This window comes from Diplotaxodon limnothrissa, linkage group LG6 (genome assembly GCF_057381915.1).
Source record: "Diplotaxodon limnothrissa isolate DT_005_m linkage group LG6, D_limnothrissa_male_GT1.1, whole genome shotgun sequence".
Lineage (NCBI taxonomy): Eukaryota > Metazoa > Chordata > Actinopteri > Cichliformes > Cichlidae > Diplotaxodon > Diplotaxodon limnothrissa.
Window position 1 is genome coordinate 34,727,970 of NC_140601.1, and position 19,160 is coordinate 34,747,129.

At 42.8% G+C, this 19,160-nt stretch overlaps 2 protein-coding genes across 2 annotated transcripts; both read right to left on the bottom strand.

Moving 5' to 3' along the window:
- Positions 1-77: 77 nt before the first annotated feature.
- On the bottom strand, positions 78-7,545 carry ogal (O-GlcNAcase like). Its single transcript, XM_085356292.1, has 17 exons — positions 7,196-7,545; positions 6,974-7,025; positions 6,530-6,627; positions 5,625-5,755; positions 5,182-5,353; positions 4,968-5,066; positions 4,730-4,869; positions 4,490-4,634; positions 3,855-3,953; positions 3,510-3,766; positions 3,257-3,431; positions 2,696-2,781; positions 2,061-2,153; positions 1,887-1,975; positions 1,416-1,536; positions 1,197-1,326; positions 78-447 (listed from the first exon to the last, which is right to left on the bottom strand). The coding sequence occupies exons 1-17, from the start codon at positions 7,266-7,268 to the stop codon at positions 311-313; spliced, it is 2,097 nt and encodes a 698-aa protein (XP_085212418.1). The 5' UTR covers positions 7,269-7,545; the 3' UTR covers positions 78-310.
- Positions 7,546-9,607: 2,062 nt separating this feature from the next.
- LOC146631042 (uncharacterized) lies at positions 9,608-18,981 on the bottom strand. The gene is made up of 11 exons (XM_085356293.1): positions 18,886-18,981; positions 16,737-16,841; positions 16,496-16,651; positions 14,502-16,185; positions 13,858-13,911; positions 12,990-13,770; positions 12,714-12,917; positions 12,452-12,518; positions 12,244-12,365; positions 12,001-12,152; positions 9,608-10,500 (listed from the first exon to the last, which is right to left on the bottom strand). The coding sequence occupies exons 1-11, from the start codon at positions 18,979-18,981 to the stop codon at positions 10,400-10,402; spliced, it is 3,522 nt and encodes a 1,173-aa protein (XP_085212419.1). The 3' UTR covers positions 9,608-10,399.
- Between the last annotated feature and the right edge of the window lie 179 nt (positions 18,982-19,160).

Below are 19,160 nucleotides of genomic sequence, written 5' to 3' on the forward strand. Positions count from 1 at the left end.
TATTTCGTGGCATTTATTTAACTTGATTAAATCAACAAATTCATCTAAAAAATACCTATACAGTTTCATGTCTACAAAATCAATAGTAATGCATTACACTTCACTATACATTAGTTAGTATTCAGGTTTAATCAGGCCTTTCAAAGACTTGGCAATGGGTTCAGGATCACACCGATTAACCGCCTAACGTGAAAACATTTTGAATCAGTTTAACATGCTCCAAAGTTAGCGATTAGTCACATAGCAGATGTTTATCTCCTCACTTCAAACCTGAGGAAAGTACTCGTGAGCAGTTTTTTTTTTTTTTTTTTCACAGGCTCGTTGCCATTACAAGGATGTCTTGCGGTAGCCCGTCCATCTGTACGAGTTTGAAGGAGCCCAGTTTGGAATAAAAGTCGAGCATCCTCCGATTGCTCTGCCTCAACTCACAAAAGGCTCCTCTGGACCCTAAAAGGAAAACAACAATGGTAACTTTGGAGTTTTGTAATAAAAGAAGCAGTAAAGGCTTTATGTGAAGTATTTCACAGATGCAAATATTCTGAGACTAACTTTATAATTAAGTATATATGGGGGTGTTAAAAGGAGACCATTATGCTTTTCCTTACTTTCTTCCATACATATACTGTTAGAATGGTGGATACACACAATCTTAGAAAGCATTTCAAATCATAAGGTCAGCATGTGTAAAAGTAACCCCTGTGAGCTAACAGCGTGGGCTTCAACCTACTCAAAACACTGTTTCCTACAGTTTCTCTTTATGTTGGTGACTGCATGCATCCCTAGTATGGTCATCAAAGCCCCACCTATCTCCTGCTTAAACATTCTTTCTGAGTGGGGCAGCCAATCAGAAGAAAGCTGCCTTAAATTGAGGGTAGCTTTAAAGACAAGAGGAGCTAAATGTCTTATTTCATACAGGATGAACCTATACACAGCATAAGATTATTATGAACTGTGATTCATGCAAAGCCACTCTACTGGAACCCAAGAACAAACACATGGAGTTGGAAAAGACCATAACTGGGCCCTTAAACAGCAAAGCAGCTTATATTATAAACATCTATAGATATAGAATGATATTGCTCTAAATGGAACAGCTCCCCCATGTGGTTAATTTTCTGCCTCATAAACCTCAACATGTGCAGTTAGATGAGCTTCATCCAGAATGATCAAGTTCACAGTGTGAAATCTCGACCTACCACTGCTCCTGATGGAGGACAACAGCTGACCAATCATGCGCTTGGCTGGAGAAGGATCAGTGACCCGAGGGAGCATTTCCAGAGCAATCACTGAGGGGAACTCTTCAAACACTGAACCACTTACTGCCCTCTGGAGTTTGGAAATAGAATACAGTCAAGTGACAGCATTTATGGTTATACTGCATTCTAGAAAAATTTTCACATCTTGCTTTGAATCACCTGGATCTTGGCTGCAGCTGGTTTGGCATCAGTGAGGGCCAGTGCATAACCACACAGCCCGAGGTCATCCTCCAGGATAAGACCACAGAGAGGGGAAGGAGAGATTTCACCTGCTGACAGGCTGCAATGCCCCAGGGGAAAAAAATAAGATGAAGAGGAAGATCACATTCACAGAAGAAAAAAGGTTTATCATCCCAAGTAATTTAAAGTGCGTTTTAACAATATACCCGCTGTATATAAAAGATTGCTGTAGCCATCGTGACATCACTTGTTACTATCTTGGTGTTTTGAAAATAGACGTTCAAAGTGAGGGGCGGTTTTTCCTGAGAACTCGAGGAGTGATGCATGCTTCCTGCTTGTGCAACTTGTGAATCACGTGGACTTTTAATAACGAGGACCACAGTTTCCAAAAATCAACATGAGGAAAGTGGTTAGTGAGGTCACATCACTAACAGAGTAGCTAACTCTTACCTGTCACTGATAAGTGGAGACTGAGCCATCAGAGCAGAGTTGCCTTCTCCTGCTTTCTGCATCTCCCTAAAAATCCTCTCTACCTCTGGCTAGAAAGAAAAAGAAATACTCCATAACATCACTCCTGAATTTTAATCGAGAGAAAACTAAACCACTGATGATCAGCATCTTCACCTTGTCCTCAGGGCAGTAGGGTCGTATGCAGTAAACTGCTGTCATGGGAGGATGTCTGAACAGGTCTCTGTTTCCATGTCCTGGCAGCATCCTCTGTTGGTGCGGAAGAAAACAGACACCAGAAACCCAAAGTTTAAAAATCAGGTGGATCTAGCATCACAAGGTGGTGCTTATATAGTATGCACTACAGATGGATGGTAACGTTAAACATGAAAACAATAAAATAAACGTTTGTGCACATAATCACTGTAGCCAGAAGCTCAGACATCAGATTGCTTTTGTTTTCACGGACATTTTTTTTTTTTTTTTAACTCTTGGACCTTGATGATGTCAAGGCACACAGCACTGGAGGCCCCGCCCACCTTTATGAAGGGCAGCCAATCAAATGAAAGCTGGCTTGAAGGGAGCGGATATAAAGCAGCTTGTTTGAGACAGTAGAAGAACCAAGGAGCTGCACCAAGGCTCAGTATAAGATAAAGATGCATTATTTTGAACTGTGAATAATGCAAAGCTACTCTAGTGGAGTGCAAAAATAAAATATGGAGCACAAAACATCAGCTGGAGACCTTGCCTTGTTACTGACTATTATCACTGCTGTGATTTTATATAACAACTCACTGCACTGCTTAGTTTACCTGGAATTCTCCAGACAGGCCTCCTCTGAAGCCCCAAGGTTCAGGATCATCGTTCAATAACTGGGCTGAGGGTTGGCTGTGGCCTCCTGTGGAAGGCAACACACAACAAAATATTAAAAGCTACAGTAAGCAGCTTCAGTTCACACTTTCACACCTCATTTAACCAAAGCATAATCACTTCTCTTAAAAAGATAGAAGGATTAATCATCGAGCTGATAATCTAAATGCAGTTCCCTGCTGATTTTCATGGCTGCTGCAGTTTTTGTTTGGAAAAAAAAATGCTTACAAGCTCATCTCTTATTACAGGTAACAGTGGGAGCAGAAAATCACACAAACTGAATGAGATGCTCCAGCATTTCTTAGTTTCAGAATTCTTCAAAGAATTCAAGAAATATCTGTTTATATAGATGTAAATTTGAGTTTATTGTTGTTTATCAAGTGTTATTTTGTCCGTATTGTGATATGGATATTTTGCTACTAAGGGGTCCGCAACGTCTTCATCTATAGAGCAGTCTTTCAGTGTTGGTTTGCAATATGAGTGGAATATATTCGTTTTCTCACCTAGTGTTTTCACGTAGGCTCGAGCCAGACCGACCCCACTCTTGATGTCACAGATGTAGTTGTACAGATCGTACAGGATGCTGCGGTTCGGGGCATTTGACAGGCGGTTGAACATCTGCACCACTGCCTCACACATGTTATCGAACTGCTGGGCTCTTGAGCACCACTCTGCTGTCTGAAAAAACAGAAAACAGCTGTAGGAGGACAACATGTAGAAAAATGATCTGCGTTTGCATATAAATATAAATACTACCTTGTCTGTCTCTGCAGCTGCTGCCTGACTTTGGTTTTTGAGCCAGTCCAGCTCCTGCAGCATGGTCCTGGCTGTGGTACCGTGTTCGTAGGGCAGGTAGAAGAGGTCTGACAGCAGCTTCAGGTCATCCAGGGTCAGAGGCTCAGCTGTGTACAATGGGTTCTCCCCGGGACCAGGAATGTAGGGGCTCTCACCCATGTCAGTCTGCATGGGCTCCTCTTCTGATGACTCTTTCTTCAGGCGAGGATGACAAGGGCCTGGAAGCACAGACATACCGTGTATTAAAGTGACAACCACCCATTCATGTCTTTTAATATCATTAAACCATATTTAATAAGACTCTACCTCCTGGTTGATCTGTGCTCATGAACTCCTCCAGCCAGTCAGTGAGGGCCAGATTCAGGGCTTTCTGTGGGCTGTAGCAAGGATCCTGCTCTTCATCACCTGGAGGTGAAGGTCAGAGAAAGTGAGACAATGTTTAAGCTCCGTGACCTCACAGACAGCATGGAGTGGATTCCAGCAAACACAACGACAACACTGACAGCATTTCCTGTCAAAACTGGAAAAATAAATCTGCACCATAAATAGATGTTGATGTTGCTTCCACAGACAACAGTGATTCGGGCGGGGTGGGCCTTATGAAGCAAAAAATACTATTCAAAATATTCCAAAAAGTGCATGTTTTTATTTTTAAATATGATGTCTGACTGTCATGGCGTGGTTGTTGGTGTCAGGCAGGCTGAAGTACTCTTTGCGGAAAAAAGGAAAAGAAAAAACCTTGTTGATGCCAGAGGAGAAAGGCCAGACTGTTGGCTTTGAGCACTCCTGAAAGCATCAGGAGCAGGTTGGGTTCACTATATTATGATTGCAAATTACTTTCTACACAGTCGCTGAATGCACTTGAGGGTAGTCCTGTAATGTTTTACCTTCTACAAAAGAAAAAAAATGCATTTGTTAAATCATGACTAACAGAAACTCACCCATCTCCACATCCCTCGGTGTTCCTTCGGCAGGTGCTTTACACCATGTCGCCAGAGTGTGAACGGCCACGAAGTTTGGGTAAAACTCACAATTGGGATTTGTGAGCACTCCTTTCAGTTTTGGGATCAGATCAGTGGGTCTATCCTTTTTGAAAAAAACAATAATATATAGACACCGGAGTCATACTGGTACATGCACACAATCTAACACTGTTAAAATAAAGAAGAGAAAAAAATAACCTTATAGGGTCCAAGGAAAAGCCTTTGGGGATCATAATCATTGGCATGAATGTTGTCCCAGATGACTGGTGCCCTCTTCAGGACTGAGGATACCTCCTCTATGGATTCAACTGAGATTTTGTGGGATACTACTTTTGGACCTAAATAAATGAAAAAAGTAAAAACAAATGAATAATTAACCTTGGGGAAATTCAAGATCATGGAAACAGGTTCAGGCTCCGGCTGAGTGTAATCTTACCAGTCCACAGTACGTCAATGCCAGGCAGGAGCTTCTCTCCCACAGTGTTCAGGTACGAGGACTGGGTTACACTGGGCGTACAGAAGACAGCACAGTAATCTGAAGATAAAGAGTGAATCATTAAGAAACTGTTAGAATAATGTGTATTATTTTCTACCACAACGCTCCCTGTTTAACTGGACTGTAACTGGACTGGACTGTTTTGCTGTCTGACCTGTAGGACAGAAGAGAAAGACTTCGGGCTCTCCTAAGTGCATGTACACCTCGTTAGTGATGGCCACTTGAGCGTGGGCGAAGGAGCTGAAAGCCTGCTTGTCAGCTGGACACATCTCAGTCTCGATGTCGTCAAAGAGTAAAGAGAAAGACCTGCAGCCAAACTCCTTGACCTAAGGAACAGATGTAATTTCTGTCAGTGAACAGGGTCAAGTGAAAGTTAGCATCGCTTTGCTTACAGCCAAAGACATAAAAAAGGCTATTCCACCTAGAATTACACTAGCCTCTGTATAATTTTACTACCCCACTTTAAATGCATCCATTTTACTGCTAAGCGATGCGCTGTCCAAACCCTCGGAGAGCCACAAAGTGAGATACAACCAATTATAAATTATATTATATTTTTTCCTGCTGCACCCATCACCTCTGCTTCCAAAGTCCTACCTGATCTAGTTTCCTCTTCAGGGCAGCTACTTCTTTAGGGTTGGAGAAAGTAATGTCCAGACCGGGTGAGATTGCATAGACGAACTCGACGTCGTGCTGTTTCGCTGCTGATATCAGGCTCGTTAGTTGTTCTATGAAAAGAAAAGGGACAAAGAAGAAATGCTATTTGATGATGCAGTTCACAAATTCTGTTAATGATCCCTTTACTTCCCATCAATGAACAGATTTAAAACAAAGAGTTAAAGTGACATGGTTTAACCTTAGATTTAGCTGCTTTTGTGTCTGCGGGGAAACTTTACGAGCATATACAGGTGGGTCTGAAGTCCACTGACTTGATGAGGGGTCATCAAAAACATGATAATTTGAAAAAGGTTAAACATCAAATCGTCTTCACTGCACTTCAGATTGTAATGTTTTTGATAACATCCAGACAGTCGACCCAAAGACACTTTAAACACGTCTGAGGAGATAACAATGAGTCGTAAGGGGATGAGTTCGGAAGAGCTGACAACTGCAAAATGACCAAACTTTTATTATTTTATGTGTTTTAATTTACTTTTATTGTTTGGGGCTCAATTTATAACCAGTTTTGCACGACTATTGAATGAGGACTCAGATATGCACACGTAAATTTAAACACATAGTTTCAGTTCCATTGCAGTTAACTGGACGTTGCAAATTAGTAAGTTGTCTGAGGAGGAAATATAGTACAGATTTTTTATTTAAATGAGCATTTGTTAAGGTAGCGGACTATGCATGGAGGCACAACTGCTCTGCTAATAGATCAGGGAATTAGTCAGTGTTACTTTTAAAATTAAAGACAGGTGCAACTGAATTTCATCTGCTTCCAAGACCAGAAAGATTTTTGTGGTTTTGAATTATGAATGTGATACGGTGAGACTCACCCGCCTCCTCAGCAGCGTACAAGTCTCTCCAGTACATCCTGTGTTTGTAATCATCCTTGGGGGCGTACAGGTATGTGTTCAAACCCCACTTCTGTTCCCTGCAAAACCAAAATATTATGCCAGAGGTTAGAAATTCTCAGTGCAACATTTCTAAATGTTGGTGCGCATCCTGATCACAATAAAAGCTTCTAGTAATAACAGAAAATAACAACCGAAATTGCCAGTGTAAGAGAAACTGTGACAAAAGCAATGCAAATCACCTGCATGTCATTTCATTCATGCAAATGATTCAGCGCAACTACTTTTGGATATTTAAAAAATAAATAAATACATGAATATGAATACAGCTATATTACATATGTCAAAATCAGCAGCTGCTGTTATTACTTTCAGGAAGTGTGTTCATCATTTCCAGTTCTTCGCTTGGTGCCTAAGACCACATACCTCTTAAACAGTTCTGTTCTTTGCTCCATAGTCCACGGCCGCCCATAAAAGCCTGTAACAAGCAAAGGTCGACTTACACTTCAAAACGCGTCATCTTACCAAAAGTGATCAATGCATGATTGATTAATCAGATGCATTTTAAAGCGGGCAGCTGGAAGCATTCAAGAACCTGTAATCTAGCGGAGCCGCGGTGTTTGGGCCCCTGATTCCGGGTCTGCTCACCTTCTACTACGCCGCTGATGAAGCGCCCAGTCCCGGTGACGGGCTGTCGCTTGGTACTGTCCGGTTTCGACATGTTTTCCTGTAATATTCAGTCTCTTCCTGCTTTTTGACTTTAACAGTGCTCAGTCTGCAGCCCCAGCTGTGACACGGCGATACTGACAGTCATGCTTCTGCACGCCAACCTTTGAATTGATTCGCATTTATTGTACCTTATTCTCACGCCTGCGCAGTAACAGTCGGGTTAAACACCTGCAGCATTGCGCAACATCGCGCTAACGCCAATAAATGTCCAAACCTGTAAATGGTCGAAACAGAATCGCAGCTATTGTTTGGTGCGGATAACTGAAGTTCAGCTCATATTCAGACGCATGTGTCTGACTACCGGGTGGACGTCTTAAAGGGACAGTGTGCCCACAACTTAAAGGGACAACACACCAAAAAAAAAACAAAAAAAACACGCAGGATGCCACAGGAGTTCAGTATCTTCTACTAACTTTTACAGTTTTAATTTCAACATACCCGGTAGTTTGTTAAGTTAGTTTCGAGAGGATTTTTTTTTTTTTTGCTTCGTTTTAGTTTTTATTCTTTAAAATTTTTTATTTTATAGCTTAGGTTTTATTAGATTTAGTCTTCTTAATTATAGAAATATGTAACAAGCAACCTTATTAAGTACACCTGTCCAGCAGCTGCTTGTAAAGGTGGGTGAATCGATCCAAGCATCTATACCAAAGCTGGTCTTGGTGTCTAACGTGACAGGATCGATATTTTGTTTTTATCTTTGAAGTTCAGCATGTAGCCCACTAAAGAGTTTTAAATAAACGGTTTTACTCTTCTTCTTCTTTTTTTTTTTTTTAATGAAAAACATCTAACTCAAGATCTGAACAACGTCTGAAACTTTCTGTGTTGATTGTCACATCTATTTTATTTACAGCCTATAAGACATTTACAGATTGACCCAAAGTGATTTAGAGAAAGGCACATTTATATTCCAGGTAAAGCGGAAAGAGTGAAAGGTGTGGTTTTTGTATTAATCAATAATTATTGTGGATAGTAAAAATCACCTACCCTTAATATGTGTTCAGAATTTGCACATTAGTGATCCCATAAATCATGACACAATGCTGGCACATTGATAAGCTGCGTTTATAGATTAAAAGTATCTGTATCGGTACCGCTATTGGTAGTACTGGCCCTGTATTTACTTGGTATCAGATTGATACCAAAATTTGTAGTATTCCACAGCAGTTTATGTAAATAGCCAATCACACTGCAGAAAATCAATGCATTTAGGCCTCTAGACACGATCAAGGCAACCCTCTGAAGTTCAGACTGAGCAACAGTTCAAACATGGCTGGTTGTGCCAGAAGTGCTGGTAATTTTCCCGCACAAACGCCTGGAGGGTTTAGAGGGATGCTCTCTTGGTGAAAATGCCTTGTTGATGGAAAAGTCAGCGGAGGATGGCCAAAAATAACCATTTGTTACAACCAAGGTATGCAGAAAAGCATCTGTGAACAGACAACCTGTTGAACTTAGGTGGGCTACAGCAGCAGAAGACCACGGCAGTGCCACTCCTGTCAACTCAAAGAACAGGAAACCGAAGCTACAGTTTGTAGGGAAACACAAAAATGGGAAAATGGAAGACTGAGAAAATGTTACCTGATCTGATGAGTCTCACTTTCTGCTGTAACCTTCAGATGGTAGCGTCAGAATTTGGCATGAAAGCAGCAAGTCTCGTATCAATGGCAGGATGGATCCAATGGCCTTATATCACACTCCCTTATCTTTTCTGAGGCACAAATTGCAGTTCTTCTTGGTAGTTAATTACTGAAATAAACTGTCTAGATCTTTGCATATAAATCAGCAAACTCTTAGGAGATCGCCCAAAGAACTCCCACTCCCTCTCCTGAGTGTGTGGTTTTGCGAATGCATCATCAGGCTAATTTTACTTTTGTCCACAAAATTGCTGGCCCTAGTTTTTTGAAGCCAGGAGAGGATTTTGTGGCGTCGGAAACTAAGTCTAATCCTAAGTACTGTGATGATGTTAAGATATGTGAACAGTCTATAACAGTAAAAACACCTTCGGGAGCTCAAAATCTCAATATATCAAGTCTCCACAGATAATTGGTGCTTTCTAGTGATTCTAAATGTAGATTTTTTTTTTTTAATATGCCAGCAATTTAACTAGAGGTGCAGTCACTATCAGTAGCTGCAGTCCAGAATCACAGGTTTGAATCAGAGGTTTTTTAAGGACTTTTTAAAAATGGGGTCACTGCATAGACCAAAAGAATCACTTGTGTGGGCCCACGGGAAATTATTTTTATCAGAAATAAATTTCACACTTGATGACAATCACTTGAAAATTCAACAGGTTATGATTTTAATTGTCAACCAACAATTAAGGAGACCCCCCTGAAAAACATAGCAGCCAGATTAATGCACAAGATTAAACTGAGGTAATGCAGTGTGGTTACAGCCATAAACATTGTTTATTCTATGTAAAGAGCAATATATCACACCCTTTATTTCAAGCTCACCAATGGAAAGTAAAGCAGTGGAGCAAACCACTGTCTGCCACAATTATCTGGATCTGGTTCAACATCAATATGATGTCACCAAATTTTTCTTGTTTAAGTTTGGTATATGTTTGTGAAGATATAATCCTAAATGTCTAATAAACTACTAGAACAGATCCAAATGTGGACCTACTGGAAAAGTGAACCCCTTCTACATTAGTCCAAGCCCTCAAAAACGTTCATTTAAATCAGTCCGGAACAGCAAAGAAACACACAAATCAACACAATAACAAAAGCTCCTTGTCAGAGGTAAATATCTACATGAAAATATCTAATCACTCAAATTAACCCAAGTAAACAGAAAAACAATAAATTGCCTTTTTTCCCTATACAAACTTTTCTCAGTGCTCTGGAATGCCATAAAAACCTTGTCTCACATCAAGTGCTACATGTCAACTTTGCACACGAGTAACTGCATGCATACAAGTGCTACATGTTTGTACATATAAACTGTACACATAAAAACCTTCATGCATTTACAATATAGTTTAGCAAAACATGAAAACTTATAACAAATTTTTCCCATGCCAGTATAAGCACAATGCTCTGAGGTTTGTGGAAAAACCCCCCCAAAGCAAACGCTTCCATCTTTTCTTCCAGGCTTGTGCTGCCGTTCGTCCTCTCGGCTCTGCTACGTCTTTAATCCTCTCTGAGCCTGCTTCAGCAACGAATCAAAGTCGAGGTCCTCAAACTTGGTCCTGGAAGGAGACGCTTCTGCGTCTCTGTTTGCATCTGAGAAAGAGAGGGATGTGCACATGTTCACTGCTGTGTTCAACAAGGTGATGAGGGTGTCCGCGATGTGTATTACAATATAGTGTGAGAGCACTGTAGCAAATACAGCTTTTGTGAAGCTTCAAAATTTCAGTTTATGATAACACTGTTGCACTGTAACTCTTGACCAGCAGTGACACTGGCCCTTAATCCAAGTGCTTCATCTGTCTGCGGAGGCTGCGTGATAACCCACTCTGCCCTCCTTCCCTCTCAGCCTGTCTGTGTGGCCATTCTTTTCTATGAGCACTGGAGAGGATGTGTGCCTTATTTTCAATCAGCAGCACCTGGGCCCAGAGCGCCGGTGCTCTACAAAAGTCAATAGGGATTAGTTGCTGGGTGGCTCTCCTCCCTGAAGCCTGGAATGTTTATTTTAAACCAAACAGCCCTTCTAAGAAATACTAGAGCTGCTTAAAAAGAGCAACAAGCCCGTTTACTGGACCTGTGTGGATTCAGATACAGATGCACCTTCACCTTTACGAGGTGCCTCGGGCACAAAAAGTTAGAAAATCACTCACCTAATCAATTTATAACTTACACTAGTTACACCATCATCATCATCATCATTCATCTTTCTGATTAAGGTTTTCAGCTGTACACAGCGGTGCTGTTGGAGTGCTCTATTCTCACAGAAGTGAGTGGACTGTCATGATAGACTCGAATCGAACATGCTAGTCCTGCTGGGAAGTCATGAGGTGTTTTAGCAGTTGGTTTCTGTTTGTAATGAAACAGATTAAATGTGCACAATTATCATATATGACACCAATTTTAATTCCCAACCCAAAGAGATGACCCACACTGTACAGGTTGGGACACCTCTGGGGTGGCATCTTTGGCTCTGCAATTAAAGAGCATAAACAACAGTTGACTGTGTTGGGTATAAACCCCCTTTTTCCTGTGCTGAACATCTCAGCCTCATGTCTGAACGAGTACTGTGGTTTCTTTCTTTTTTTTAAATGCCTGAGAGCAACTTTCAATTTTAATCTGTTGGATTTAGTCACAATGTCACATCTCTACAACTTCAATTATTTTTTTTGGTTGTCTGGCTACATTTAATATGATTTCATTCAACTTCTTTTTTTCCTTTATTCTGGTAGAATAAACCAAGCGTGTTTCAGCCTGTCCATTCTCACACAGCTATTATAAGGCCGGGCTTTTATTCCCTTGCGGACGCCACAGATGAGTAGTTGTTCTTATTATATTTGTAGACCTTAGCTTGAAGCCTGCATGTGCTGCTGGTGCTCTTATACTGTGCAGAATACACAGTATACTGTCTGTACAGTCATAACAAATTGAAGGATACAGCATGTGTAGGTTCACCTGCCGTTTCATAACACAGTAGTTTTTAGGGCAATTTTTTTTAGTCTTTTCCAGATAAATTTTTTGTTTTTTATCGATTTGTCCGGTAACTCTCTCCTTTCACTATAGTGTAGTGTTTGTCTTGGCTGTTGGTGTTAGACCTACCAAGATCCGTGTAGTTTGTATTACAAAACTGCCGTCTTCCACCAAAGCAGATGTCAAAGGGCAGCTCATCAGGTTGCCGTAGTTTCCCACCATTATCGATGGCTGCGAAAGCATCTTCCATGTTGTAGAAAGTAACGAAGGCATAGTGGTCACTGTGGGAACCAAAGATGTTGAGTTTAATGGTGACCCATTTCACTGTAAAGCCAATAAAAAACGTGTTAAACTGTAATGGTGCATGCTTACCCCCTATCTCTGAAGTGAAGTGACACACACTCCACCTCTCCAAACTGAGAGAAGCGTTCTCTCAGTTCATCGTGAGTCATGGACCTGCGGATGCGGCCGACGTACACCACCCGGCGCTCGTCCTGTGTGAAAGAATTAAATGCGATATAGTTACCGCCCACTGGAAAAGCAAAAAAAAATATCAGTACGTCAGATGAGTTTTACTCACTATGGCTTTCAGTTTCTGAATCCTTATCTCATGCTCTCTCCTGAGCTTCCTGGACTCTCTGCTGCTGCTGCACGGACGAAGAAAATGGAGAGTGAGATTTTGCTCCCACTGAATGTGTCAGTTATCGCATAAAATCAGGGGCAACGACAAGTCAGTGCGATTGTTCTTTATGTCAAAAGTTCGCACTAGTTCTCTAGCAGTTAGCAACAATTGCACTGTATCTGAACTGGATGGTTACAGCTCATCAACAATATTCACTGACCTGCAAAAGTCTCTCCACCGCTTACAGCATATTTGTGGAGATGGCGACCGAGACCGGGATGTGGACCGGGACCAAGATCTGGACCGTGATCTGCTGTATCTTGGTGTACAGCACCCTGACCTGTACCGCCGAGGAGGGGATCGGGACATGGAGCAAGAGGGGGACGATGAACACGAGCTGCTCTCTGAACGCTTGCGATGGAGCCTGCAAGATAGACATATTGTAGCCACAAAAGGCAAAAGCTCAGGCTGAACGTGAATGATAGAAGATGAGTACCTTAATCTTTTTGGAGAGCGAGATGAAGAGCTGGATGAGGAAGAAGAAGAGGAGGACCGGGAGCTGGAGCTTGAATCGGACCGTGGTGATCTTCTCCTGTATCTCCTCTTCTCTCTGCCTCTGACAGGAGGGCTGGGTGGAGGTGTCGGGAAGGTGCATGGAGCGGTCTTGTCTTCACTCCTCCCACGATCTTCTTTGGCAGCACAGTCTGCAAACTGCAGAGCTCTGTCTGTGGTCTCTGATCTGGCCCTGGGCTGATTGAACTGATGCTGCAGCACTGACTGTGTTTTAACAGTTGTAATCTGGTTCTTCTCTTCACCTGCAGCTTGCGAGCCCTGGGTCATCACATGGTGCTCATTTGTGGTTTGAGAAGCATCCTTGAGTAAACGGGGCTTAGCTCTGCTACGCTGAGAAGCATTTACAGGAGAATGATCTACAGAGCCGCAGTAATCGTGATCGGCAGATACGTGCACAAATATGTGGGAAGAAGCAAGAGCTGCAGCTGACTCTGACTGAGTTGTGTGAGTCTTCCTGGACGGCAGAGGACGGGGGTCAATTATCTGAATAGCCTTGGATGGAGGATTTTTCCGTCTTGCAGGCTGCTTAGTGCTCAGAATGATTTCAGTGCTGAGGGGCTCAGGGATATCCACAGCCTCCAACACTTGGAGTTTCTGACTTTCTGCAGTGCTTAAAGATTCAAGTGGTCCCACAGAGGACATCGCCGTTAATGAAGCAGCACGGAGAAGCGCGGGCTCGTTCTCACAAACTCTCTCTTCTTTAGCTGGAGGAGGAAAAATAAAAAGAGGTTATGTATCGCAGGACGTGAGCCTCCATAGTACACCGCTGCTAGTAATCTGACAAAATTCACCTTGTGTTTCCTCAAACTGCTCCAACAAGCTGGTCAGATCAGTCGCTTCAATTCCTGATGAAAGAAAGAACAAACGTGAAAAGATCGCTTTGGAAGATGCTCGCCTTTAGTTCTCTCACACTCCTATCATCATCACATTTAACTCAAAATAATAACAACACCATGTAAGCTCAAAATCCTTGGGCTTTCTTATTAATATGTTCTATGAGAAAACAGTAAAAATGAAGACTGAATCTTCTAGTATGCAGAGTTTTTTGGACAGCCTTTAACTTTGCATGCGTCTCCTGTCTGCACACCTGTCTCCACGTCATCGTCCCACACAAGTTTTACCAGTTTTTCCTGGTAGTTCGCAACATGTTCCTTTCCTGCTTTTGTTGTGGAAAGCAAACAGCTTATAAGTGCTCTACTGCCGCACTGTGATGATCGCAACATAGTATATACTAGCAAAAAAAAGAGAAAGTATGCTTCCTGGCACAAAACATAAAAAATAGCTGTTGTTTTAAATCAGGCATATTTTGCCTTTGAAAATGTTTTCCCCAGATTCCAGTCTTTAAGTCGAGCTAACTGGCTGCTTCTACATTTATTTCACAGTCAATCAACTTCTGTATATTTCCTAAAATGTGAAACTACTCCTTTGTGTTTACCTGAGTCAGCTGTTGCTCCCTGCACTCTGCACCTGGATTGAGGAGGTGGTGGTTCCTCAGGAGGACTCATACTGTGGGTTAGGACCTCGGTTACTGCTCCAGAATCTATGTGAGTGAGGGGCTGACTGAAATGTGGGCTGACAGAGGAACATTTTACTGGTCTCTGTGCGTCAGGACTCGGTGCCTGTGGAGTTTCTGGTAAGCGCTGGGGTCCTTTGGGTGGGCTCAGACTGCATTTTTGAATGTGTGATTTTATGCCCTGTGAGTTTTCTTGTTCCTGAGAGATATAGGAATCATCTGCTATTTCACTAAATGCTGTCTTCGTATCCTGAAGTGGTGCAATGCTCTCTTGGCTATAATCTTTGATTAGAGGTGACACCTGGGGATTTAGCTCTGAGGAACATGTCTGTCTCTGAAGAGGTGCAGCTGAGGATTCAGTGTGGAGTTCTTGAGGCTGTCTGTTGCTCTGCAGGCTTGAATCCCTGGACAGAAACTCCACTTTAGGTGCTGATGAAGAGTTGGAAGTGGATGGTGATGCTGCCTGAAGAACTGGCAGGGAAAGGAGGACAGGATTTGGGGGGTCACTACTAAGTATTGTTGGCTTCTTCACTGGACTTTTCTGGCTTTCATGAAGAATGTCCGGCAGTGGACTGGCAGGCGAGAGGACTTTGGATTCAGTCCTTTGGTGATTTAGTCTGCTGTGATTTACATAAGTGGAAGATTTGGCTTCTGAGGAGTGAAGCTTGCGTGGTGAAGAGGCAAGATGGGATGACTTGAAATCAGGTTTACGGGGGTCTGGGTAGTGATGCGGCATCTTAGGTTTGCAGCCGTTTTGTTTCTGCAAACAGAGGATGGGGGTCAGCTCCTTAGGGGGCTCAGGAACAGAGGGCCACTTGGTAGTGTAGTTCCCCTGTTTCTCTACCAGGGGTTGTCTCTTCTGGCGCAGCTGTCTGTACTGTTGGAGGCTGAGTGATCTGGCCTTTGTCTGAGCTTTAGGCTGCTGGTCCTCAGTTTTGTTATAATTTACCTCCGAGGACGTTGCTGAGGCTTCAATTGCTGGATTTTCAAGTGTGTTTGTGCTGTTCAGTGGAAGTGACTCACTTTCACTAGTATGGCAATTTGTGGGATCGCTCTCATTTAATCCATTTTCCGATTCATCCAATGAAGCCACTCGAACGGGGCCAAAGCTCACTCTTTTCTTCCCTTTGGATGGGGGTGATCTGGAGTTTCCATTCAACAGCACGCTCTTCAGGACTTGCCCGCTATCTCTTCTTTCATCTACCTCATCTCGTATCTTGGTCTCTCTTACAGGCGCCTCGTCATCAGATACTACATTTATCTCTTCATCACTGTCTCCAGTTGGTCTTTCGTACTTCCACACCTCTTCCTGGGAGAATATGGTGGGATGTGTCCTCGGCTGATCCCCTTCCTCCACACGAAGCTTCAGACAGTAGGGATGCATGAGCTTCACCAGGCTGACGAGAGAAGTCGAGGTAAAAACCTCGACTTCGGCATCTGCCTTTTTATTTTTGGGATGAAACATCTGGCCTTGTAGCTTAAACATCTGTGACAGACCGCTTTTCTCTAGTTTGCCCCCCTCGCCTTTCTCCCCATCACTCTGAGTTGTGGATGCTGTAGTTGGTGTTTTAGATCTTGGTCTAAGTCTCTGAGCAAACGATGATCCCTATTAAAAATGAGAGAGAGGGGTCTCAAGATCTCATACTGCATCTGCTGCGAGTAACATGTCACTTCCTTCCTACCTAAACACAAGTTACCATGGTGATCTAAAAGAGCTGAAGTTGTGACATAGAAAAATCTTTATTTTATTTACAGACACCTGACTAACACACTAATCCTGCTTTGTAAATTTCCACATTAGCTGATCATCATTAGCTTCATGATGAAACAGTCGAAACGCTTCTCCTACTTCTTCTCTGATTACTAGAACAGACTGTGGACAATACAAGTAATTCTTCATTCTAGTTTCTACTCACCACGGTGTTGTCCCTGTACTCTGCCTGGCTGAGGAACTTGGTGTCTGGCAGGGTGTCGAAAGGAGACAGAGTCCTGCCGTCATCCTCCACACAATCCAGCATCTCAGTCAGGGCGGACAGCAGGCGCTCGCTTTCTTCCTCAGCTCTGCTCTTGCACTGAAGCGAGAACGCCAAATCAAAATACATACACAGCCAGTGTGACTGAGTGAAATCATTTAGATGAATCTGCTTTGACTCTGACCTCCGATGCAACAGTGGAGTCTTCCAAGATGGCCAGGATGGAGTGATCCACACAGGACTGTGTGTCCATGTCCACGCCTTCCACACCTGCCCTGCTCAGGACTGGCTGTAAACACAGGCATGACACTTCAATGTCCATGTTATACTGATTTGCATGCACACACATTAGTATATTTACACCTCCTGCTTAATAAAAAACAAAAACCCCAAAACACTCATTTCCCTGGGTGTGACCAAAAGATCAGGAAGCATGACTCTAACTCCAGAGCAAAAACAGGAAGTCCCAGTTCTGACAAAAGTTCAAAAAACTGTGATCAGATCTGATACTTGACTCATGTTTAAAAAGCGAGTACTTGTCTATCACACATAAACCCATACTGACTTACGTATCGTCCTAAATGAAATGCTGTTATTACAGAACATGATAGTTTGATTGCTTACTGCACTCAGCACTATCTGAAGCATTAGAGCAGCTGAATGGTGGTGCAGCTAAGTTGTTTATTAGTTTGTGGAATACAGCGGTTGTGACTAAAATATTAAGACTGTCCATAATGTTGTCCATTTCAGGGTTTAACATAATCAACATCTCAATGACTGTGGGCCAGTAAAAAAAAGGGCATCACATGGACAATAGTAATGGACCACATCTCTTAATCTTCAGGTGTGTTCAGTCCTTCTGCCAAAGGTGCAGAAAATCAAGTATCTAGTGAAACATTTACAAACATTCGCGAAGAACAGTTTGCTGTAAAGAGCTTGATGAATTTGAGTGAGCTGCTGTAATAGGATGCAAACCTTTAACAACTCAGTTTGCGACATTTCTTCTCTCCTAGATTTTCCACAATCAACTGTAAATGGTATTACTGCAGAGTAGAAGCATTTAGAAACTTAGCTCAGCCACGTAGTGTCAGACCACGTAAAGTTACAGAGCGGGTCGCTGAGGTGCACAGGGCACAAAAGTCTCACTGCTCTGCTGACTCAGTAACTCCACAGGACCAAACCTCCTCTGGCATTAACATCAGCACCAAAACGGTCCACCAGCAGCTTTTTCTTACATCATTATTCACAAAATATTTTTTTCTAAACTGCGTCTTTGGATAGCTTAAACATAAATGAAGCCATCCTTAACCACTCCCACCCACCACCTCATTACTATACAACGAATAACTCAATCAAGAAGCTGGTGAAAGGAAAGGTGCCTGTGTTACGTTGGATACTGGGCCTAATAATTTGACCTAAGAAACCCTATAAAATACTATTTATTTTTTAAAGATTTAAATCTGTGACAGCACACTTATAACTCACTGGGAAGCAGGAGTGCGCATCTTTGTTTTAATAGTATTTCATGTTATTAACAAACTTTGCCTATTTTTTGTGGCCGCTGTTTAAAAGACCCCTGCAACTTTTTTAGGCTCTAAATGTGATTATGTGGCTCATGCTATTAAATCAAGAACTGTGTGGGGTATTTAATCGATATACTATAACTAAACACAAAGAGGAGCAGACACTCAGTCAGACAGCAAAGGATTTCTCTTAAAGGAAAGAACAGGAAAGTGAAACCTCAGTTTTTAAGATCAAGTTGTGATGAATGAGTAGGAAGCCGGCTACGGCCCTAGAGGCGGGTGTAACATCTGTACAGCACCTCTGGGAAGTGAAGCAGCTCTCATTTCCTGCACTCCTCTAACCAAGCATTTGCTTGACAGGGCAGCGGTTCATTTCAGTGCCTGGAAATATGTTAAAATTAGGCTTCCGGCAGTCAAGCAAGGACAGCAGCTGGGGGATAGTTGAGGGAAATAAAGCAGCGTGGGTCGTACGGAGGGCGATGCCTTATCTGAACATCTTGTACCTTCGCGGGAACTCACCGGCTTCCCTCCGTTTAAACGTCCAAACTAATAAACATCAAACTAGACACGAACAGCCTCATTAACTAGCTTGTCATTTAGCATTTCCCGCATCCAAACCGTCCAAATGACAGGCGGATCGATCCGCTCCCTGATCACTACCTGAGTAGTACTACGAGCTCGTTTCAGCCACGTGTCGTTATTCGCGCATGTGGCCTCGAGAGCAGGGGATACACGCCCGACTAATGCACCGAAACCCGCCACTATGCGGTCTATTTTATGACCGATGAGCTAAAGTGAGGAAACCGGTACCTCGTTGGGGGTGTTGCTGGCCATAAAGTCGCTGTTGCCGGCATTTACTTCCCCGTCTTTCCCCCTCCACCGCGCCGCCATCTTGCCTCTCCACATGGTCCGCTGGCAGGCCGGAGGGAGACACGTGGTCACCGGTTGGAAGCGCGCGAAAAGCACTGATCTGAGATCGGATTTAACTACGTTAATCAGAGCGAGGACGCGAGTAGAAATCAGATCCCAGGTCAGCTGTCTGCTCGTCACGTTTCTCATTGATTATTAATTAGTTTTAGCTTAAA